This window comes from Euleptes europaea, chromosome 7 (assembly GCF_029931775.1).
Source record: "Euleptes europaea isolate rEulEur1 chromosome 7, rEulEur1.hap1, whole genome shotgun sequence".
Lineage (NCBI taxonomy): Eukaryota > Metazoa > Chordata > Lepidosauria > Squamata > Sphaerodactylidae > Euleptes > Euleptes europaea.
Window position 1 is genome coordinate 27,158,464 of NC_079318.1, and position 24,642 is coordinate 27,183,105.

The following is a 24,642-nucleotide window of genomic DNA, read 5'->3' on the forward strand; positions in this document are numbered from 1 at the left end:
CATGTTGTGAACTTAATCCTGGAAATTTTGCAAGAGTTTACATTAACAGTATGGGAATGTGACTTATGCAAGTGGTTTAGATATGCGCAAGTGGGACCAGCAAGAAACATATGGAAGCAGCTATCCCATCCCCCCACCTTTGCTTCCTCCCATCTCCCCCTGCTACTCTGTTTCTCACTCTTTCTCCCTCCTGCCACCCCTTTTCTTATTCTCTCCCCCATGCCTGTCACTTTCTCTGCCCCCATCCATCGCTCTCTCTCCTTCTGCCCCCCCATCACCCTCCTGACATCTCACCTGCTCCCTCCCCCACAGCGGCAGTGGCTCTCCTGGAATCACAATGGATCTCCAACTACAGAGAACAGTTCCCCTTAGCGTTACCAGCTCCAAGTTGGGAAATTCCTGGAGATTTGGAGGTGGAGCTTTGGGAGGGTGAGGATTGAGGAGGCAACTGACATCAGCAGGGTATAATGTTATAGAGTCCACCCTCCAAAGCAGCCATTTTTTCCAGGAGAACTGATCTCTGTCATCTGGAAATCAGCTGTAATTCCGGGTGATCTCTAGCCCTCAGCTAGAAGTTGGCAACGCTAGTTCCCCTGGAGGGAGCGATGGAGTCTATGACATTATACTGTTCTGAGGTCCATCCCCTTCTCAAACCCTCCCTCCCCAGGCTCTATCCTTCAAATCTCCAGGAATTTCCCTACCTGGAGTTGGCAACCTTATCTTCTTCCCACTCAACAGCCAACCTACCTTTATGTGCCCCTCTCTCTTAAGCTTTCCATTCTCTCCCCACAGCCTGTATCTTGGAAAACTACACTTTGTCTACACTGGGGACCAAAGAAGCTTACATTAGTTTCCTCCCCTCCCATTTATCCACCCAACAACCCTGTGAGGTAGGTTACACTGAAAGTATGTGACTGGCCTCAAATCACCCAGTGAGCTTCCACAGCAAGATGGGGATTTGAACCTGGGTCTTGCAGACCCTACTCTGAAGCTCTTAACTGCTACAGTACACTGGCTTTCATAGGGTGGTTGCTGTTGAACAGTAGCAAGCAGACAGGCCTAGCTGGCTTTTATAAGTCAGGTGGTATCATGTCACCCAGAGGTTGCTCCCAGGCCTAGGGTTGCCAATCTCTAGGTAGAACCTGGAGATCCCCTGGAATTACAACTTCAGAGTACAGAGATCTGTCCACCTGGAGAAAATTGCTGCTTTGGAGGGTGGACTCTCTGAGGCCTCTCTCCTTCCCAAACCCTGCCTTCCTCAGACTTTACCACAATATCTCACAGCAACACTGATTCTGTGAATGTAGGCAGATCATAAGAGGGAGGGCAGGAAGAGTTGTGTGCTTGGCTCTTGTGGCCCCTTTTTACACGCCCAGGAAAATGCCAATCACCACTTTGGGGTATGGAATAATTTTCCTCCAGGCCAGATTGGTCAGGGATTCTGGAGGATTTTTTCTTGCCATCTACTGGGCATGGAGTAGGGGTGAGGGGGGAAGTAGTTGTGAATTTCCTGCATTGTGCAGGGGGTTGGACTAGATTACTCTGGAGGTACCTTCCAACTCTATGATTCTATTATTCTATCTCCAGGAATTTCCCAACCTGGAGTTGGCAAGTCTAGCCAGGCCTGGCCCCAATGAGTCCTTCCTCAAAGGCCAAAATAGGCCTGGAAAGGGCCTGCATCTTCCCCTGCCTTTTACTCACAGAAAATGAAGCCTGGAATGCTGTGGTTGCCTAGCAACAGCCACTAAGGGAATCCATTGCTTAAAGCTACAGGCACTCCTTTTATCATTTTCAGGTTTTTAAAACTCCCCAGTGTATTTTTTTTTTTTAGCTTTCACATTTTTCTGCAAACCTGGGGCATTTTTTGAGCTTGTAGAAAGATCTGTCTTGCTCATTCACAGCTCCAGCCATCGGTTTTATGTATCCTCAGATTTAGCCAACTTAGCTGTTAGTGTATAGATTTAACCCTTTTGCTGATTGAATTCAGCAAAATTACCTCTTGCATGGTAATTTCTGTTGGGCAGTAAAACTTAATCAAACCTCTCTATTTTGGGAGTTATAGCATAACCTTTTAATCCTTCAAAGTGATTCCTGCAGTATATAAGAAAATATTTTTCAAAAGCCCTATCCCCACCTATCTGGCCCACGAGCTCTTATCTGGCCCACGAGCCAGCCGAAGTCGCCACCACCTCCAGTCCCAATGTGGGCCGGCTAGGCCTGGCCTGGCCCAACCAAGGGGCATTTACGTCATATCCGGCTCTCGTAACAATTGAGTTCCATACCCCTGCTGTAGAAGGAGTTGTCCTTGGGAATGTACTTTTTCTCTAGAATCTAACCCAGGATGGATGGACATGCTAGCACAGTTTTATCTGCGCTGCATTGCTTTCAACAGAATTTGTAATTGGATGCACATCCAAGAGTGGATTCTAGTGAAAGAAATGGAGTGTGGGTAGGCCGATCATGTTATGCAACTTTCGATGTTCTTCCTATATAAATGATAGTTCTACAGTTCTAGCACTTTATTCCTGTTGTTATGCTGAAATGTGGTGTACATTCTATGTTTTAGAAAATGTTTTTCATGCAAAATATTGGCTATTGTGACTGCATGGTTGGGATTTAGTGTTGTCTGCAAGATCTAGAAGTAGCTATTACTAATAAAATACAATTGCAGTAAGGAGAGCCGAACAAATGCAGGATACTGACTGCTCGCCAAGGACAAAGTGTTCAGCTCTTTCAGCAGTTGTCATCAAGGTATATTTCTGCCAATATAGACAAAGCTTGCATGTCACAGATCATTCAATAAGAAGATAGAATTTACTTTCTGCAGCTACAGGGATAATGGATGAATTAAATAAAGGAATACTTTAGAAGTACTAGTGAAAAATTAATTATACAAGAGAAGCTAGAGGTTTGTGCAGTGCTTTTGTTTAGCCCCTGTTCCCCATGTACATAAGAAAAGACATCAAACTTTCTGTCTGTAAATAAGACATGCTCCTATTTTGTTTGTACACAATTTTAGAAATTTTTTAATCAGTTGTAGAAGTACTCTAACAAATTTTCTATTCCTCTAGATTAGTCAGTGAGTGAGTGTTGTTACATTTTTCATTTTCTCTCAAACTCCATCAGGAAGACAGAACACAGCTGTGTGCTGGGTGCCATCTTGGAGGGGAGATCATTGCCTGTTCTGCTAGGAGGAAAAAAAGGAATTTACTAAATTAGCAACTTAAAAGTCCTGCAACAACTGTTCAGAATGGGTTGGTGGGCACTGTTACAGCTCTGCCCGTGCCCTTTGACGTGCGGGATACTGCAAGATTCCATCTTGTCTCCCATTTTCCTTAGCATCTACATGAAACCACTGGGAATGGCCTTCTGGAATACAGTGCCCACCAATAAGGTGATGACACTCTATCTGTCCTTTCCATCTAAATCCAGGAAGACAATGAAAAAATTAAACCATTGTCTGGAGGCGGTGAAGACCTGGGTATGGGTGAACAAACAAAGGCACAGTCCAGACAAGATGGAAATGATGTTGTGTGGAGGTAAAACCTAACCAGAAGTAGGGCTGCAGGCAGGTTCCCCCATACTGCAACATCTACATTTGCTCCCAGTTTCTTTGAAAGCCACAATTATATGTGATAAACCTGTAAATGGCCTTGGAGCTGGGTATTTGAGGGACCACCTATGTTTGTGTGGAGGAACGCTTTCCACTAAGAACTCACCCCAATATTTCAATTATTGTGACTGCTGTTTGTCCATGGACAGAAGCCCAGCTACAGAATCACAGCTGAGAGAAGGGAGGGGGTTGGAGTTAAGAGCCATCAAGCTCTCATCACAAAATGTTCAAATTATTGAGCCTTCCTTGATGGTTTCCCTTCCAAGAACTGACCTTCTTAGCTTCCGAGATCTGACGAGATTGGGCTATACATTGCCAACTTCCCTCCCCATTATATCAATTAGATAATACTACTACTAATGATTAGTGGTTAATATATTGATTAAGTAATATTACTACTAATAATTAATAATTGGTTACCAGTTACATAAGGACATTAATATTTAATCGACCATCACTGGCATATAAGACTATGTAGCAGCAGAACCTCTATTTATATGACATTTTCACATTTTTCCTTTATTAGCGTTACCATTACAGAAGCCAACTCAGTGCCCTGGACTTAAGGTTTGTTCACACATGATGTGCTCAAAGAATGTGTGGAAGTGCCAAGGTATATTTATCTTGTGTCAAGTGTGAAGGTCTGCCAAATGTTGCTTTTACTACATGTTCTCAATACTTAGAGCTACCCTATACCACTTCTGGGTTTTCCTTGGAAGTGACATCACAATGTGGCTGATGTTCCTCACTCCCCATTTCCCTGCCCCCCTCCTTCCAGTGCTTCATAGGAAAAAAATATGTGGAAGGTAAATAAGAACACTCCCTATCATTAAATCAAATAATAATAATTTATGACCGCAGTCTTGGACCAAGGAAAGAGGGAGGGGGGGAACACAAAGGAAGGATAGGAAACATAAAACGTAGTAAACATAAGACAATATTAAATTAACAGTGCTAAAAACCAGGCGTCAGCCCGATAGATAAAATTCCTAGCTAAAATAAACTAGGGGCGGAGCGAACTGACTAAAAGTTGCCAGAGGTAGGCATTGAAAGTTCTTTCTTCTTAAGTGCAACCACTCTGGCCAAAAAACTAGCCACATTCGATGTTATCAAACCACTACTTAAGTTGCCAAGCAAAAATGGCAACATCCAGGCATGTGAAGGGAGGTTCAAGCTAGTAAGGATTGGAGCAATAAAAACCTCTCTGTCCTGAGACCAGCAAGGACAACGGAGCATCAAGTGGTCCAAAGTTTCAATTTCGCCCGTATTGCATAAGCAGAGACGATCTGGGTAAGGTATCCCACTAAATCTGCCCAACATGACCATAGATGGAAAGGCATTTAGATGATCTAAAAGAAAAGCCCGACGATGTGAAGAAATTGGAACCGCAGTATGGAAATCTGGAAACTTCTCTGGTGGAGGGAGCCCCAACACCAAACCGGAACAAGTACGTGCTGGCCCAATCTAACTCGTGCTGGCCCAATCTAACTCCTTCAGCCTCATCAAAATTGCCACTGATTGAGATGGCACAAGATTATCAGAGGGAGTAGAAATTGGGAGTCCCAATACTTTTAATTTTTGCGCTTCAGCCAAGGGTTGGGGGCCGGATCCTTGAGAATAAGATGGAGAAACCCCGCCTGGGACGGAAGGTTAGCGTCGGACAACTTGAACCTAAGCTTAATTGCTCTCCTCCACGCACGTGCCTCAAGCGAGGGTTGGGCCAATCACTCCCTATCATTTGTAGATACTGTTGGAACAGACTGTTGGGAAACAGATCACAGAACTTTAACCCTGTGGCTTCGTTTACTGCTGCCTATAGATAGCTGTGTGCAGCCGGAGACTAAAGAGATTCTAGTGAGTGGTAAGGGGCTGTGTGTAGCCTACATCAGCTCTCCAACAGCACAGTACTCCTAAGAGCTTGCTGGAGCTCTGCATCATTTATAGGCTGCATTGCTATTGCTGTAATGTATCCCTAATGGAGAAAGATGGAATAATACCTGACTTGAGCAGAAGAAGAATAGACATTTGGTGTAAGAGTTGTATTTAGTTTCTTGTCTCTTACATGAATTCAGTTATGGAAGAAATGAGCAGTTACCATGAACTTGTGTTCAGGCTTAAAAGGTAAAGGTAGTCCCCTGTGTAAGCACCGGGTCATTACTGACCCATGGGGTGACGTCACATCCCGACGTTTACTAGGCAGACTATGTTTACCATTACTAGGTTTGCCATTGCCTTCCCCAGTCATCTACACTTTACCCCAGCAAGCTGGGTACTCGTTTTACCAACCTCGGAAGGATGGAAGTCTGAGTCAACCTTGAGCCGGCTACCTGAAACTGACTTCCATCGGGATCGAACTCAGGTCATGAGCGGAACTTTTGACTGCAGTACTGCAGCTTACCACTCTGCGCCACAGGGCATGTGATGTAATTCTTTTTCAGTAGAATAGAGTTCCAGGTTAGGTAGAATGTAGGAACTTTATTTTTAGTTGCCTTTTCTCAAACAGTCATGAAGAAGCAGCTCCTACTTCCCCCTCTCCTTGTTTATTAGCCTTGTTCATCTTTTCCCTCCAGAGAAATATCCTGCATTGAACTTGTTTAAATGGTTGGTGTGCAAAAAGTGTAGATACTTTCCCACTGAGCCATGGGCCTATCGGATGAGGGAGTTCTTGCTGTTTTGATTTGATTTTATCCTTTTTTTAGGTAACTGCTTTGACCTCCTTTTTAGGTGATTGCTAGCGTGCCCTACTGTAAGACTACGATTTGGAAGACCCAGGTTCAAATCCCCACACTGCTTTAAAGCTTACTGGGTGAATTTGGGCTGTCACATAGCTTCAGTTTGCCTGAGCTGTTTGTGGTGAGGCCATACATGTATTGCTTTGAACTCCTTGTAGGAAGGTTAGACTAAAGCATACTAGATAAATAAAGAATCTGGTATCAAATATTTTCAATATATAAACATAAATAAAAGTTCTCAATATGCAAGAGTTGAACTAGGAAGTGCACCCATGTTGAACATGCCTCTTCTGGTTTCAAAAAAGTCATGGGCTCAGAATTTTAAAATCAAATAAATTCTGTGGCCTTTCAAAGCAGCATGGGACATGGCATAGGGGATGCAGCGAGAAGAGGGCATTGGCAAACATCAGGGACCTCCCCTTGCAGAAACACAAGAATACCTTTGGATTCTTGCCTTTAGTCTGAACTCACCCTCTGTTTTGAGATTTTAATACTTTGGTTGCCACATCAGTCCCCCCAAACATTTGTTAAGTCCTCATTTTAATAGCTAAAGGATTCTAAGGGAATCCTTTTGGGGAGCTGTGTGTCTGAGAGAGAGCTCATACAAAGCATGATTTGTTTGACAGTAGTTAATGATTCACGAAAGAGCTTTGGGGGAAGGTAACCTGCCCTGGCATTCAGAAAGAGGATACTGGTTGAGGGAACTCATACTGACTCTTTCACGTGCTATTTTCATGTTTTACCATAATGTTGAATGTCCATGCAGAGTTAGTGCCAAGCTTTCAGCAGACCCTCAACAAGTTGGTTAAAATCCAAAATTTGGTTGTATAGCCACTTAGCTATGACATAGATTTTGGGGCCATGGATTTTGGGGATAGGATCACCACATCTAGGAGGCTGTATGGGAGGTGGAACCAGGAATAAGGTATAACAGTAGGAGCAGGGCTTCAGAGTTTCAAGGAGAAAGTCTCTTCTCTGCTCTCATCTGAGTTTAAAGAATGCTGGTGTAAAATCTCTCAGTCTATTGCTCCAATTAGATGAGAAGTGGCCAACTCATTCTGTTGTTATATTGCTCTTGGAAGCTGTTGAGATTATTGTAATCTGGTATTGTAAAGAATTAACATTGAGGTAGGATGTGTTAGAAATTACTGGGGTTTCTGTTTATGGAGCTAGTTCTTTTGGTTCAGAAACGAGTGGAGAACTTATCTTGTGGATTTTTATTTTGAGAATTATTCTCCTGGGTTGAGGAAACTACAATAAGAGGTTAAAATTAAGAAATGAGCCTTGTTGCCTTAAAATCTTCATTGTTGTGTAGCTGAAAATAGTTCCTTTCACATGAGGTTTTTCTTCTTTTGCACTGAGGATAAAAGATCTATTGTAACTGACCATTAACAAAGGGAAGGCTTGCTTAGTTGAAGAAAGGTAAAACATGCTTTGTAGAGCAAGGGAGGAGAGTAATTGTATCCAAACCATTATGGTCAGCAAGACATTGCATAATAAACTATAAAAGCATTGTTTTTAATGTTACCAGTAAAATGAAGCAAGTGTCAACTATGTTGATGAAATCTGACAGTCTATATGTTTTACCTGGGGCAAATATTTTTTCTATGATAGTATTGGATGGCTATGGGTGAAGATTGTTGGGAAGCTAAAATGTTCTGGGTGATTAAATTTATTTGTATTGGTTTGTTTTGTAACTTTTTTTGGTCCATTCGTTTGTGATGGACCACTGTATGTAACTTCTTTGAGTTCACAGTTCTGCAAGAAAGGTGGTAAAAAGGTGTTGGGAGACCACCAAGGAAGTCCAGGGTCACTATGCAGAGGCAGGTATTGGCAAACCACCTCTATTTGTCTGTTTCCTTGAAAACCCTACAGGGTTGCCATAAATTGGCTGCAACTTGACAGCACTTTCCATCACCACCACCACCAATGCACAGTGGCTCTCTGAAAAATGATTTGTTTGGTTTTCAATTTTTTTCTTTGTTAATATAGCAGATAAAGGCAATCTGCAGTTTGGGATCCAAATTCAGAATGTAATAGCCCTTAACTAGGGTTGCCAGGTCGCTCTTCACCACTGGCAGGAGGTTTTTGGGGTGGGGTCTGAGGAGGGTGGGGTTTGGGGAGGGGAAGGGCTTCCATGCCATAGAGTCCAATTGTCAAAGCGGCCATTTTCTCCAAGTGAACTGATCTCTATCGGCTGGAGATCAGTTGTAATAGCAGGAGATTTCCATCTAGTACCTGGAGGTTGGCAACCCTACCCTTAACTCAGATGTGCTGCAAATGCATGTGAAAGGTATAAAAAGATGAAATTTTTTTGGATCCCACTGCCATTGTGAGTAACTTGTTGCCTTCAGCTGGGTTAGCTTACTTGTACTGATAAAATAATTAAATAAAGGACAATAGGATTTGTAAAAAGCCTCCATGAATTTTGGAGGCTGTTAATAATTGTGAATATGCCATTGTTATATACAGGTATATAAAGATAAAATGAGTATGGAAAATTTAATATTTCATGAATTAAAGATAAAGTTGAAAAGGAACTGATATATGAGCTAAAGTAAAGAGCACATTTGGTTGTTTAGCAATCTGTCAAAAGTCTGGCCTTTGAAATATTTAAAATGGATTATTTTGCTGATAGAACTTGATGTATGAATGAATGTCTGCAGAATCTATCAGCCGTTGCAATCTTCTAGATAGTTTAACGCTTCAATAGTGGTTAACAAATGCTCTTACCCACATTAAACAATTGTTATGTGTTGAGGTTGTTCCTTTCCTTTCTCTCCAGCATTGAATTTCTGTAAAAATGTTTTATTTCTAATATTGTTTTATTTCTCAAATATGTAACTAAAAAGCCAAAATGAAATGCATTTTAAAGATGCCTTCTACAGAGCATCTTACTGGTCAAGAATAGCGACGTTCATGAATTGGATTAAAAGGAAAGAAACGAGCAAACAATGAACATAATCAAGTCAATGTTAGGCATTCTGATTTTGGTTTCATTTGGAAAGAGAGAAGGACATGCTTTACTGCCCCACTTAAGTCAACAGAGCATAAAAGTGCTCAAATATTTGTTCTTAAAATAGATCAAAGGATTAGTTGACCTGGAAGTTTGAGTTTTATTCCTGCATTGAATTGTTACAGTAATGTTCTGAAGCTCGGTTGCATGTACTCTGAATAAGCATATTGGATTTAAGATTGTCCTGCTTGGCCACTGAGTTACTTGGTAATGTAATATTGATTACTTATAGGACACAATTCAGGGCAACTAACGCTGTTGTTGTGACCTAGTGATTTAGTATGTCAATAACATTTAAAACATTTGTCACTGTTAGTAGCTTGAGTGATGAATTTGTGGTAGTTGCTCATGATTAATAATTGCTCTCATCTTTCCCCTTCTCTGAGTAGTGAGAGGTCAAGTGTAGCACTATGGTGTTTTCCACAGGGGGACAGGAATGAGTAGCTTCCGCGCTGCCACCACCAATACAGTGCAGTCGAAATGAGGCTTCCACAAAGCGGCTTCTTCCTATAGTTTCTCTGTCCTGGTCCCCTGAGAGCAGCTATTGTCTGTCCCATAGCACCAAGCTTTTCTAGTTTTCTTTTTAACAAATCAGCCAGCATGGTGTAGTGGTTAAGAGCCGTGGTTTGGAGTGGTGGACTCTGATCTGGAGAACTGGGTTTGATTTTTCACTCCTCCACAAGAGCGACGGATGCTAATCTGGTGAACTGGATTTTAGGGCTGTCAATTCGGTTAGTCCCGAACCGAAAGACAGCTGAATTTTCCCCGATTGGGCGGTTTCTAGTTCAGATGGAAATGAATTCAAAAAAGGTGGGAAAACAACGAGCCGAATTCGGCGAGTTTGGGGCGATCACCGAATAAATTCGGGGGCTCCAAATCACCAGCATAACCATAAAGGCATTAAAAACACATTCGCTCCTTTCCGCGGCTCTGGGGGGGCATGTTTGGAGATAGAGGTCCCAAACTTTCAGCGTAGCTTGAGGTGACCCTTCTTGCAAGAACCCCCATGTTTGGTGACGATTGGGGCAGGGGGTCCCGAGTTATGGGGCCCGGAAGGGGTCCCCCCAAAATCGCCCACAGGAATAAAGGCATTAAAAACACATTCGCACCTTTCCGTGGCTCTGGGGGGGCATTTTGGAGGTAGAGGCCCCAAACTTTCAGCATAGCTTGAGGTGATTGGGGCACGGGGTGGGCAGATTGGGGCAGATTCTGTGTGTGTGTGTGTGTGTGTGTGTGTGTGTGTGAGGGGGGAAGCCAGAGGGGGGTGGGTTTACCTGTTCTGCTGGGGGTGGGCTTGATTGCCTCTGTGTGGGACTGTGCTTTCTAATGTTTTTACCGGTTGCCAACTTCGTGTGGAGTTAACTGTGGGTCAGTGAGTCTCTCTCTGGCTGGTTCCTATTGTTTCCAATGGGCTGTGCAGCCGCTCCTGTTGTTTCGAATGGGCTAGCCTGTCATTCGTTTTAGTTCATCCCCTGTAATGTATTTCAGTGGAGTCAATGCAAGTCAACCGACATTCCCCTCTCCCATTATCTTCAATGTGCTGGGCAGCCTCTCCCATTGCTTCCAGTGGGCTGACTTGTCATTTGTTTTAGTACATCCCTTTTAATGGCTTTATTCCAATGGGCAGATGGGACCCCTTCTGGGCCCAATAACTCGGGGCCCCCTGACCCAATCTTCACAAAACATGGGGGTTCTTGCAAGAAGGGTCTCCTCAAGGTACGCTGAGATTTTGGGACCTCTACCTCCAAACATGCCCCCCCAGAGCCGCGGAAAGGCACAAATGTGTTTTTAATGCCTTTATTCCTGTGGGTGATTTGGGGGGGGACCCCTTCTGGGCCCCATATCTCGGGACCCCCTGACCCAATCTTTACAAAACCTGGGGATTCTTGCAAGGAGGGCCCCCTCAAGCTACGCTGAACGTTTGGGACCTCTACCTCCAAAAATGCCCCCCCCCGGAGCCGCAGAAAGGTGCGAATGTGTTTTCAGTGGCTTTATTCGGCCAAATTTTTCCCCGAACTCAGAACTTGGCACCGAATTCCACGGATCTGAATCGGGGGAGTTCGGACTTCAGCATTTCCCGAATCAAAACGGGCCGAATTTTGCTGAATCCGAATTTTATTGAATTTTTTTTCAACAGCCCTACTGGATTTGTTTCCCTCCTCCTACACATGAAGCCAGCTGAGTGACCTTGGGCTAGTCACACTCTCCCAGCCCCACCTACCTAACAGGGTGTCTGTTGTAGGGGCGGGAGGAAGGGAAGGTAATTGTAAGTCAGTTTGATTCTTCCTTAAGTGGCATATAAAAACCAACTCTTCTTTTTCTAAATATTGTGTTTATAGAACATTATAACAATATGTGTAGCGGATTGTCTGCATTTCATTTTTTGAAAAGTCTTTAGCCCCTTTCATTGTGGGAGATAAGCCTTTATTCATATATCTTCACAACAAAAGCTGTCAGAGACTTAAAAAATTTAAAGTTATATTATTATAACGATATTCAGTTGCTGTTTATAAAACAGGTCTCCCAGTGGTAAGGAGGGGAAATAGCAGCTGTGGGGAAATAGCAGCTGTGGGGAAATAGCTGCCACTTGGGTGAGACCGGGAATATCCAAACGTTCATACTGACACGGTACCCATCCAGGCTTTGCTAGAATCTTTACCAAACTTCAGAGTAAAGAAGGTTTGGGAAACCCAGGCAAAACCTAGGGGTATACAAAAGCACCATGATGCTGTGGTGAAGAATGATAAAAAAGCACCCCACCTGCTTCTCAACATGATCAAACTCAGGGCAAATAATCTGTGTGGAAATGGCCTGTAAAATTTAGCTTCGTTTGGCGGAGAAAACAGTGGAGACTTGGGGTGTACTTGTAAGATTTGTTTGTTTACAATAAATCAACGATTATTAGGAAAGACCACTTGCAACAAACCCTAGGCGGCACTGCTGCTAATCTGGAACTAGAGAGAACAGTCACAGGAGTGTCTCAGTTTTAGCCAATGCCAGATGGAAACACTAGTACAGATTCTTTTTTTTTTTTTGCTGCACCCTGACTGGCAAAACATTGATCTCCAGCCCAGTCCTGCCGAGCTGGGAAAAATCTCTACTTTTTGGATCTTGTTGACGGAGCCTCTAGCAATCAATCTGTTTAGCAAAGGATATTGTGAATATCAAGGAAGATGGGAACTTTGACGTGAACCATTTGCGGCATTGTTACCATTTGCCTTTGTTACACACTTCCTTTATTATGCCATGCTTTAAACAGTTTTCTTTCTTTTTGTTTGCATTGTTGTCTAATTCTGTAATCCTAGTGCTACTGCACCGTTAATTGGAGTTCTGTGCTCTCTGATTGTTTGTGTTCTGTAATCCGCTTTGGGTCTCAGGAGGAAGGCAGCCTGTAAATGAAGTAAATAAAATAAAATATAAATACCGTCAAAATAGTTTCTGTGTATACTTTTTGGTGCTGAAATACAATTACTGGGAATTAGAAGAGCATAAAGTATTGCTGTGAAGGAGCCCCGTGGTGCAGAGTGGTAAGTACTGCAGTCCAAGCTCTGCTCATGACCTGAGTTCGAGCCCAACGGAAGTTGTTTTCAGGTAGCTGGCTCAAGGTTGGCTCAGCCTTCCATCCTTCTGAGGTCGGTGAAATGAGTACCCAGCTTGCTGTGGGTAAAGGGAAGATAACTGGGGAAAGCACTGGCAAACCACCCCGTAAACAAAGTCTGCCTAGTAAACGTCGGGATGTGACATCATCCCATGGTTCAGGAATGACCCGGTGCTTGCACGGGGGACCTTTACCTTTAAAGTATTGCTATAGCAGAAGAAAAATGACATTTTTAGAGTCTAATATTTTTCAAGGTTTGGGATTATAGGCCAAGGAAAATTGCAGATAAGTCTTTTTAACTTTTTATGACCACAATAACATCATCTGTATGCGGAGTCCAAGGGTGAAATTGTCTATGGCCTGCAACTGATGAGTGAGAGGGTGAGAAAGTTAGAGTAGGATGGTAGCCAAAAATTGGGTGGTGTGGAACGACATCTTGTACTCCTTACTTCAAAGCTTCTTATGGCTAAGGCACCTGTGTGTAAAGCTTACTCCTGTTGGTTGGTATGGTGGGGCTTGGTTATGGGATGCCCAGTGGGTAGAACTGAGGGTCTTGAATTTCATTACTGCAGCATGGTAAATTACTCCTTGCGTGGTACCATCGCACTGTGTCAGAGAAGAGGGAGTAGCCATAGTTGATGTGAAAGGCCTCCGCACATACGGGTGTGCAGTTTGTGGGTGAACACTCTGAATCAATGTGTTAGTTTTTGTTGTTGTAGTGCTGTTGACACCTGGAGAAAGAGAAGAGAGCGAGCAGTTCTGAGAACAGTCATTATTTCACAGCGGCATATGGAAGATTTCATTTTTTGACCATAAGGTTCAAATATGACTAGTTTTCTGTTTACGTTGGCAAATGCAAGTGGGCAAAACATATTTTGAGTGCACATTTCCCTTTGACGTTTTAAGACAGCAATGTCAGAAAGAAATATGTATGCCAGATTTTATAGTAGTACACGACTGGAGTGTGAATTTGAACTCCTTGATAGTTGTGAGGTTAATAAAGAGGGCTGGTAAAATTTGCAGTAATCAGTGTTGAAGGGAACCCTGCTGTTTCAATATCAGTTGGATAGAATTTTCCATTCCTGTCTCTTTTATGATAGCTGTATTTTTGTTCCAGGAAAGAAGCAAAAACAGTCTGTAGCTGGAATCTATGTTGCATGATGTTCGCACAACATAAGGTTATTTTTGCTCTAGTTTAATAGCATTGCAAAAAGCTCTCTGTAGGGTAAACGTTGGGATGTGACGTCACCCCATGGGTCAGGAATGATCCGGTGCTTGCACAGGGCACCTTTACCTTACCTTTAGGGTAGGGTCGCCAGGTCCCTCTTCGCCATTGGCAGGAGGTTTTTGGGGCAGAGCCTGAGGAGGGCGAGGTTTGGGGAGGGAAGGGACTTCAATGCAATAGAGTCCAATAGCCAAAATGGCCATTTTCTTCAGGTGAACCGATCTCTATTGGCTGGAGATTCATTGTAATAGCAGGAGATCTCCAGCTACTTCCTGGAGGTTGCGGCGGGGGGGGGGGGGGAGAAAATAGACACCACTGTACTAGTATCAAGAGATTGGGAAATCAGTACAGGAGCGAAGAATACTTATAAGTGCAAAAACTATTTATAAGCTACCGTGTCTAATACAATACGCACTCATAAATACACAAAATGAACCATTCATACAGTTATATCAAATATACAGACCCATCTTTAGGATGGTAGAAAATAGAAACAGTTCAATTCAAAGGTGCAGTCTCTCTCAAAATATGCACATCAATCTTCTGTATTCATCTCATGCAGGTAAGTAAGCAGATGTAATAAATATTAATTCAGGAGGAATAACTTCATGGAGGATACGGCCATTTCAAATTCTTTGCGATTTGAATTCTTCATCAGTCCTTCAAGCATTTTCCTCTTATATTGCACATCTTGATAATAAATTACAAAGTGCTGGATACAGGATAGTTCCCACGAAGGGTAACATTCACAAATGTAGCCACCTACATTTGTAGTTTTTGCACTTATAAGTATTCTTCGCTCCTGTACTGACTTCCTGGAGGTTGGCAACCCTACTGTAGGCTGTTCTTCCTGTACATAGTAACGTAGTACTACGTACATAGTACTATGTAGCCTGTGTACTTACTTGCAACAGTGGTCACTCCAATGTTCCAAAGTACTGTTAAATTGATGCCGTGCCCTGATTTTTAGGGTTAGCATTGGCACTTATGATAGACATCAGTGTTTCTTCTGATTACAGCCAGGGATGAAAGGAAAGGAAGGAAGCAGCTCAGTCCTGGCTTTGAAACAATCTTCTGGGCTAAGCTCTGGTGAAATCCTGGCACAAACGGAGTAATTCGTTCCAGAGACGAATTCTAGCGTGGTAGCTATGTTAGTCTGTTGTAGCAAAAACCAAAAAGGAATCTTGTGCCACCTTAAATATTATCAGATTTACTGTAACAAATGCTTCATGGCCAGTACCTATTTTTAGCCATATTTGTAGTCATATTGAATTAAAAGATGGTTGCCACATGCTTACTGTTTTGTCCATTGCAGTAGAAAAGAGCAAGAGTCCAGTAGCACTTTAAAGACTAACAAAATTTCTGGCAGGATATGAGCCTTCGTGAGTCACAGTTCACTTCTTCAGATAATGTTTTGTCCATTATTAGATATTCCAAAGGTTTAGAAAATGGTAAAGATCAATTTTGTTCTATTTCTGATTACTTTGAGAGGAAGTCTCTCCTGGAGACTGTGGATAATCAGCTCACGCTGATTTACTCTAAGCAAGTTGTATAGAAGCATTAATAGAAGTGACGCATATGTGGTCCAGCTTGAAATCTTTAAGATGCGCCATATGTTCTGAAGTAGGTTTGCAGTTATTGATTAAAGTATATGTGCCAGAATTGTGCTGCTGCATGAGAGACTCATTCAGTGTAGAACACTTGCTAGATGTAACTATTTGTTATGGCAGTACAATCAACATTTTTGCGGCATTCCTGCATTGCAAGATTCTATTGTACTTTTATACACCGAGCCTGTTAATGTTTCACCTGGCCCGTGAACGCACCAGCAACTTACCTCGCTATTTATACGTGTCGAGTACAAAAGAATCGAAAACGAAATAAAAATTCTGTTCCCACCGTGCCGCCTTTCTCTGGTTTTTTGATAAAATTCGCATGATTTCTGTTCCCACTGCGCTGCCTTTCTCCGCTGTACTGCACTCAAAGGAAGGACGGTGATTGGTTCGCGGGCCATCCCATAATGGTAGCGGGGAAGGTTGTTTAGAAAATGGCTGCAAAAAAGGGAAAAAAAACAGAGAATTGTACTGCGTGGTGGGAGTTCGAGGGGAAAGCGAAACTTGCCGCCGGGACTTGCCGCCATCCCACCCTCTCGCATCTAAGCACGCAAATTAAAGGGGGGGCTCGTTTTGCAAGTCTCGATTCCGCCCCCTCCCCTCTGCCCCTCCCCCCCACTCATGCCGGCCCACTCCGGTTGACTTGGGAGTTTGTGCCGGAATCCGGCAGGCGATGCTTGCAACCCCCCAATTTCCCCCTTCCTCCTTTGCAAAGCCGAAAGGGGGGGGGGACGAGTGTAGGTGGTTAGGAAGGATGGGGGGCGGGGCGGTGGGCTTTCAGCGGGGTTGCATGTTCCCACTTCATTGCTCCGCGTGAGGAACATGTTTTATTTTTATAATCCACCGTATAAGCGGATCCTCTTACCGCGGAGAAATTGCTCTCTGGAGACGTCCTCGGAATCCTTCGGGTGAGATGAAGTGGGAACATGCAAGGAAACCCTGCAGAAATCGGAGCGGCAAACGTGCAGTGCGGACACGACCCAGGTGGAAATAGAAGCAGAGAGCCTGTCTGCAACATCAAGTGATGAACATAGTTGGATCTTCTGCTACATTATTTCAGTGATATGGGCAGCTCATTCTGTGCAAACTGGCACAGATGCCAGCGTAGGGCGACTTGTGCCGGCCCCCTTGGACCGTGGTGGCAGTGCAGCCCTCAGATGCCGGCACAGCCTCCCACTGGCATTTCGCCGGCATATCTTCCTGTACCGGTGTCCTAGGGGGTGTTCTGGGGCCATGCCTGGGGCGGAGCTCCTTTCGGTCTCAAAGAGCACCATTTTGCAGGCATCAAGATACACCTGCAAAATTGTTTCACAGCCTGATCGAACCACTTGCTGCAGTGGCTCTTAGTCAGGAATGGGCTCTTAGTCGAATATTTTGTTTGAATCAACTAACAAAATTACTAGACAGCAGTAGAGAAATGATTAGCTGTGTTGTCTGTTGTTGAAGATTTAATAGTTTTTCAGGTTTGCAACTATCATGAATGCAGATGGGCAGTGGAAGTAGCGAGTCTCTCATTCACATTTTTATGTGGAGGTTGCATGATATTCTTGTTCTTGAAGAGAGTGCCTTTGCAGTACATCATGTGGTAGTGATATTTTTTAAAGTAGGGTTTTTGCAGACTACAAAGAATTCCTCAACTGCAACTGAAAATACAACAGAGGAAAATAGATATATGGCAGAACCAGGAGAAAGAGGGAGATGAGGGGTTGTAATCTATGCAAGACAGAAGAAAAATAGTGAATAAGGGAAGAAAAAAAGCAGAATCATGGAACTGATCTGTTTCTGTGTGCTATAATATATAACAGGCGATGGATGACTTTGAATGTGATCTCTTGGTAGGACTCTTGTTCTAGTGCCTGGTTGCCTGAGATTTCAGCTCAGTCAGTTGGGTTGCTGTAGTTCTTACTCGAGTGGCAGGTAGAACTCTGCTCTGGCCTGCCTTGGCCAACTGGCAGGGCTGAGGCTGTCACGGTATCTCTGACCCTTTGCTGCTGTTTCTTCACCTCTTTTCTGCCCCCTTCCACCTACAAAACAGTTGTGTTGCTCAGGACCAGATGTTCCCTGTTTAGGGTTGCCATGCTCCAGGTACTAGCTGGAGATCACCTGCTATTGCAACTGATCTCCAGCCGATAGAGATCAGTTCCCCTGGAGAAAATGGCCACTTTGGCAATTGGACTCTATGGCATTGAAGTCCCTTCCCTCCCCAAACCCCGCCCTCCTCAGGCTCCGCTCCAAACATCTCCAGGTATTTCCCAACCCGGGGCTGGCAACTATATCCCTGTTGACATCTTTGTTGGCCCGTGCCAGGCTCATTGACTCCAACCGTTGCTGCTGCTTCAGGGTTGCTTCCCCTTATCTTGCTGTGCTAATTGGGGGTGGGGGAGGCTTGACTACAAGGAGAAGTTCAAGCATATGGCACATGTCCTACTGGAGTAGAACAAGCTGTTCTAGTGCTAGAGTGTTGATCTTTGCTTTACTTCTCCTTTTCACACATTCTTGGAAGCATTTGCTATTTCTAAATGTGGCTAAGGAAATTTCTGGCTGATGTTGCTGAATACATGTGATAGTTCAGGGGCAGTCACAGCTTGCAAATTTTCTTGGTTCTGCGGACTTAGAAGTAGACATAAAAACATTTAATAAATCATAATTTCAAATCAAATTTCAACACCTTTATTGGCATATATAAAACAATTCTGGTAAAATTTGCCAGACGAAGGGTCACAGCGTCTGGGGTATCTGCATTGTTATCGCATCACAGCTTCAGTTAAAACAGTTAAAAGACACACTGGTGTCTGGGTCCATTCGGTGCGGCATTCTAAACGAAGCCACGAGGAATCTAGCTACCGACCAGGTTACATGGGAATTACAGTCATTTAATAGGAAACTGACAAGCCCCACGTCCGTTTGAGCTCGAAAAATCATAATTTGTTAGCAACCAGTGTTAGACCACTCATTTAATAAATCATAATTTGTTAGCAACTAGTGTTGCATTTAATAAATCATAATTTGTTAGCAACCAGTGTTAGACCACTCATCTGTATTGCATGTCTCACAACTGAGTTCTTCATCTCATTTCCCTTAGTGTCCTCCTTCCTTCTGAGGTGAGGCAGGTGGCAGTGAAGGATAGGACCTTTTCACTGGCTGCTCTCTGAGTTTGGGATGGCCTTCCCCTCTCTTTGCATCATCATGTAGTGTATTTTAGTACAGGACATTTATCTGGCCAAGGGCCGTAAATAAACTTATCTTAGTACAGGACAATCGACATTTAACTGAATAGTGTTTGGTTTGCATTTCTCCTCCTTCAGCTTTTGCTTGATGATTGCACATTCAAATTTTACTTGGTTGTTTTCTTGTTTTTCTTGTTGTGTTGTTGTTCATATTGCTGCTGTTGTCGTCGCTGTTGTTTTATAAATGGTTGAGCTTTTTAATTTTTTTAGCTTGATTATTTTTTTGTTTTTATATTGTTTTGTTTATTGGTTTGTTTTATTGTACACCGCCTTGAAGGGGAGGGAAGGCAGCATGGTTTAGCCAATATCGTGAGACCTTGGAAGCTAAGCAGGGTCGATACTTGGAAGGGAGACTTCTAAGGAAGACACTGCAGAGGAAGGCAATGGCAAACCACCTCTACTTCTCACTTGCCTTGAAAGCCCCTTGCTGGGGTCGCCATAAGTCGACTGTGACTTGATGGCACTTTATACACACACAAACCACCTTGAGTACTTTGGGGAGGTAACAAAAAACATTTAAAACAAATAAATGTATATTTAAATTTAAAGAGATAGCTCACTCCTCCCCTTCCTTAGGGTCTTTTTTGTCCAAGATAATGAAATGCGAGAAATGAGGTTTTGTCCGTGTGCTCATGATGCTTGCTTCTTAGGTTTTCAGTAGCTCTTTCCCGATGATGATTGAAGTTTAATGAAATATGGGGGAAAGGGAGTGAGTTTGCACTGGCAGCTCACCTCTGACCTATATATGTTCATTTAAAGGCAGGCTTATAGAGTCTGTTCAGATGTACTTATGAAGTGCGTTCTTGGGAACTCTGAGAAAACACAAGATGCAAAAGAAAGATAGAAGCTAAGAGCAGGTAGCGACTATGGAATCTAAGGAGCAATGGCTGGAGGCATAGGAGAAGAGTCCAGTGGGTGCTGTCAGAGCAGTGGGAGGGAAAAGGGAGCAGTCCTTAACATTGTTTCACAGTGACATACTGGAAATTGCTCCCTGCCCTGCAAAATGGGAAGAACTATGAATATATGGAGTTAGCTTTTAATACAATAGGTTGTTATTCATCTAGCTCAGTACTGTTTCATTTGGTCTTTGGTTCTAGAAGGTTTTCTCCTAAGTAGCTATGGCCTTTTTCCTGAAGATTCTGGAGCTATCCTGGACATTTATACAAACAATATGTGTTTTCTATCACGGCTTTGGGTCTTCTAATATTACTATGACTCTTATGCATTCAGTCTGCAAAATGTGAGCAATATCAATGTTTATAACATTTGGGTTACTTCATATGGTCTTATATAATACTTTATATAACACAGTATTGCCTACACTGACTGGTAGTGACTCGCCAGGATTTCAGGTCAGAGAAAAGTATTTCGTAACGCTTGATGGCTGAGACACTTTGATACTGGGGGTTGGATCTGGGACTAGGGTTGCCAGGTATCTCCTGGCAACTGGCAGAGGAGGGGATGGGATGGGATGGGATGGGATGGGAAGGTCTTACCAGGTTAGGGTTGCTAACCTGCAGGTACTAGCTGGAGATCTCCTGCTATTACAATTGATCTCTAGCTGATAGAGATCAGTTCACCTGGAGAAAATGGCCACCTTGGCAATTGGAATCTATGGCATTGAAGTACCTTCCCAAAACCCGCCCTCCTCAGGCTCCGCCCCAAAAACCTCCCGCCATTGGTGGAGAGGGACCTGGCAGCCCTATACCAGGTGCAAATTGAGGCTTAGGCCTTGGCTCTGTTGGCATGTTGACATCATTTCCAGAAGTGACGTCATAATGTTGCTGATGATATGGGAGATGCTCTGGTATTTGGGCAAAAACTCTATAGTAGAAGCTGTTTTACCCAGTGTCTTCCACACTGTCAGCAACATGATGATGTCACTGCCAGAAATGATGTCGATGGGTCGATGGCGTCGAGGCCTAGTTCTTATTTTGCACCTGGTAAGACCCCCACCGGCCAGGTGGATAGGGCGGGGCCCAAAGTGGGGGATCCCTTGCCCCCCAGCAGGGGTCTGGCAACCCTATCTAGGACCCTCTTTGCAAGTAATATATGTAATCTGCCTTGAGTCTCAGCAAGACTTCAATGAGAAAGGTGGACTATAAATGATCTAAAATAAATAAATAATACTCTGTCATTAGGTCATGGCCTTATGGATATGTTGTAAGCAGCCTTGGGCTTCCACCCAGAAGCAAACATGACTGCACCTCTGGAAATGTTATCCTATGGTATTTTAAACTTCCTGAATGCTCTACTAGATTTGTTTATTTTGTTAATTGAGCTCAGGATTCATATATCCTCAGGAGGGAAATAATTAGTTATGCTCCACAAGCTATTAATGATTCTATTGTGAAGCTTCCTCTATTTCATGTATTGGTAAAGAGTGTGAGAAACCCTCTAAACTTGTATTTTCAAGCATGTTTACTTGGATTTAACTCCCATGGTTCAGTGGATAATTAATAAATGCGTTTAGGATTGCAGCCTTAGTGAACTTTTCCAATTTTAGTTCAGTTATGGCTGACTAAGATAAGTATTTGGAATGTGTCTTCTAGTGTAGTGTGGTGTTTCCCGTCTTCCAGAAATCCTTTCTGTGAAGGCACCAATCCCTTTTTAGTAATATGTGTTTGTATAGTACCACAGGGCTCTGAAGAGGGATTGATCTGGCAAAGCACTTGCTGTTCCTATGACCTTGTTGACTAGAAATGGTTGTCCACCTGCATTCACCAGGAAAGAGAGATTGCTCATGTGATCTCTTGTTTCCTGATAGGAAGGTGTCTGGGGAAGACCATAAAGCATGCCTCATTGTTTGTCTGGCAACCATCTAACAGGACAGTTCTGATGGTAAAATTTCATAGTAGTACCTTTGGAGCAAGGGTAATGTATTAATGTAACAAAAATAAAATAAAATAATACATATTGGTAAAATAATCCTAATTGTATCTATTGATCTAATAATTGATTAGGAAAGAATCTTGGAAATACTATGGAGAATTTTGCATTTTACTATTTTATGGGAAATGTTTAATTTTTTTAACCTATGTTAAATTATGTCACTATTTTTTAATGTTATTGATTTTGTTTTGGCAAAATTTCCACCTTGTTCTGTATTGTTGCTATGGCTTTTTTTTTTTTTTTTTTTTGCTAATGGAGAATTCACAGAAACAATAAAATATTCTTGCGGTACTAGTGAAAACTCTAAACACAATTAAGAAAACTTGGGAAATGATAGGGCTTCCTAATAGTGTTAGACCACCAATCTGTATTCCTAATTATTCCCTGTGACTCATTCAAAATCTCAGTGACGTAAAAAAACAACAACAACCCTCATCCTAACATTCATTTTTGTTGTTCTTGTTCAATTTTTGTTGTACATTTGTAAATGCTTCTTAAGCTTTTTTTCTTTTTGTCTTTGCCGTTTGATAGGATGATGAAGTGGTTCTGCAGTGCACCGCTACTGTTCAGAAAGAGCAGCAGAAATTGTGCCTTGCGGCAGAAGGGTTTGGCAACCGGCTCTGCTTCTTGGAATCCACGTCAAATTCTAAGGTACCACAAGCCATGCTGCTCTAATGCTGATTTAAAGATCATTGACCTGCCAATGTTTTGTTACACGATTGCTTCTGGGATATTAATCTTCTATAGCTTGATATATTCCACTATGTAGTTTCCATACAGATAAATAATTTGAATGTAAAATACCAAAAAGCCAAATTCTCAATATACTTCAAAATAGGAAAAAAGTTTGAGGATGTGTGGCATCAAAGGAGATTTATAATCTCCTGTTATTTTCCAGATCTGATAAGGCTGCTTTATTTTTAAAGCAATAATAAAAAATTTCTTCAGACGATATTCATGAAGACCATATGTTATATCTGGAGGCTTGTTATCTTGCTGATGAATGTGTGTAGAAAAGGCATGAGTGGGATTAATTTGTCTTATTTCCCTTTGGGACTGCTAAATTAATCTTGCCAAGGTACTCAGAGCTGACTGGTTAAATGAATAAAGCATTACCCAATTGATAATTTGTCCACATAATGTCAGAGCATTTTGGTGACTAATATGGCAGCCATTGAAATATGGTGGAGCCAGTTGTTGTAAGAACAACCATACCTTTTCCATTTAGGCTGCAACCCTGTGCACATTTGGACTCTGAAACTCTCCCTGAGTTCAGTGAGATAAGAACACCTTTACATTGTGCTGGACTTCAATTCAAGTGTATCCCTTACTGAAGACAATAGCTATTGTTATAATCTCATGTAATGTAATCCCAAAAGCAGCCCTGGGTCAGGAGCCATGGTTTTGCGCCATGACACCTCCATGACATCTCAGGCCACATGCTGTCTGAAATTACAGGAGGGAATCCATGTTCAATATTAAAGCTGAGGTGTTAAGATCAGGCAATGAAAGATACCAACTCACAAGGAAGCAGGTAGGTTCCCTTGGGGGCCTGGACACTCCGCTATCAACAGGCTCCACACTTTGTCTTCCTGAGGGCTCAGCAAAGTTCAGGCCATGATTAATTACTGAGGCTTGCAGGGCAACAATTTGCCTTTGAGGACCATCCAGGAATCTGTTGTACAATGCAGACTTCCCTGGCAATCGAATAATGAGTGATGCCAAGGCCATCAGGTATCTCTTAGTCTTTGTTAACTCAGGTAAACCACTCACCCTTTCCTGAGTTCAGCACCCAAAATTCAAATGCCCCAGTGGGAAATCAGACCCTGCACCCTTGATCCAATCCTACTGTGGATCCTAAAAAATACATGGTCTTGGGCCAATAAGAGGTCTCCCCCCTGATGTCCAGTCACATCACAACCAATAAAAAAGCATCCCAACAAGAGAGAAATTAGGTTTAATCTGATTCCCAAAGGATTGCTCCTCCACTACTAAAATAACTGGACAGAGACTCTCTTCTTCTCATTTGGACCTCCTCTGCCATTGCTGCTATGGAACTTCTTCAGTGACATCAAGACCTCTGGACCAAGCAACATATGAATTTTTTGCTCTGCTTTTTAAAACCTCACTCTTCTTCCTTTCTATGTCCCATCCCTTCGCCAAAGCACTGCTCAGAGAGAATCTGCATCATGTGCCATCTTACTCCCCCCATTTAGTGTCTCTCTCTGGGGACACTGTACACTCATAACATCGAGGGTGGGTTCTGTCTTTCTGGACCAGACTTGAGAGAAGAATATCCTGTGTAATTGAAACAACTTCCATTGATATTGATTGGTATATTAAATAAAGATTACAACTTAAGTATTGCCTCCCTCACTATATGCCATTCTAAGCCCCTCTCTGAGGCATTTCCCGAGTTTGTGCTTATTTCAAGCACAGAGAAAAGATCCCCTTACAAGGAAATCTAGGAATGCATGAGTGTGAGCTGAGTTTGCGCATATACTCTGGGCTTTTGTGGTACCAGTGGACAATAGCTAGGAAGTCCTATACAAGGTTTTAAGTAGTTTGGAATTATGTTATCCACGAGTCCTTTTGGTCCCACTTTGAACTCATAATTATATTGAAATCTTTATATAGTTGAAATCTATATAAAGATTCAACTATATAAAGAAATCTTTATATAGTTGAAATCTTTATATAGTTGAAATCTTTACCAGAATCTAGTG

At 42.7% G+C, this 24,642-nt stretch overlaps 1 protein-coding gene across 1 annotated transcript in view; it reads left to right on the forward strand.

The window, feature by feature from the left end:
• Positions 1-20,802: 20,802 nt before the first annotated feature.
• RYR2 (ryanodine receptor 2) overlaps positions 20,803-24,642 on the forward strand; it is a 308,323-nt gene continuing 304,483 nt past the window's right edge. Inside the window, exons 1-2 of the mRNA XM_056853337.1 lie at positions 20,803-20,967; positions 22,448-22,567. Coding sequence (XP_056709315.1) covers positions 20,803-20,967; positions 22,448-22,567 — 285 coding nt within the window. The remainder of the gene's footprint in view (positions 20,968-22,447; positions 22,568-24,642) is intronic.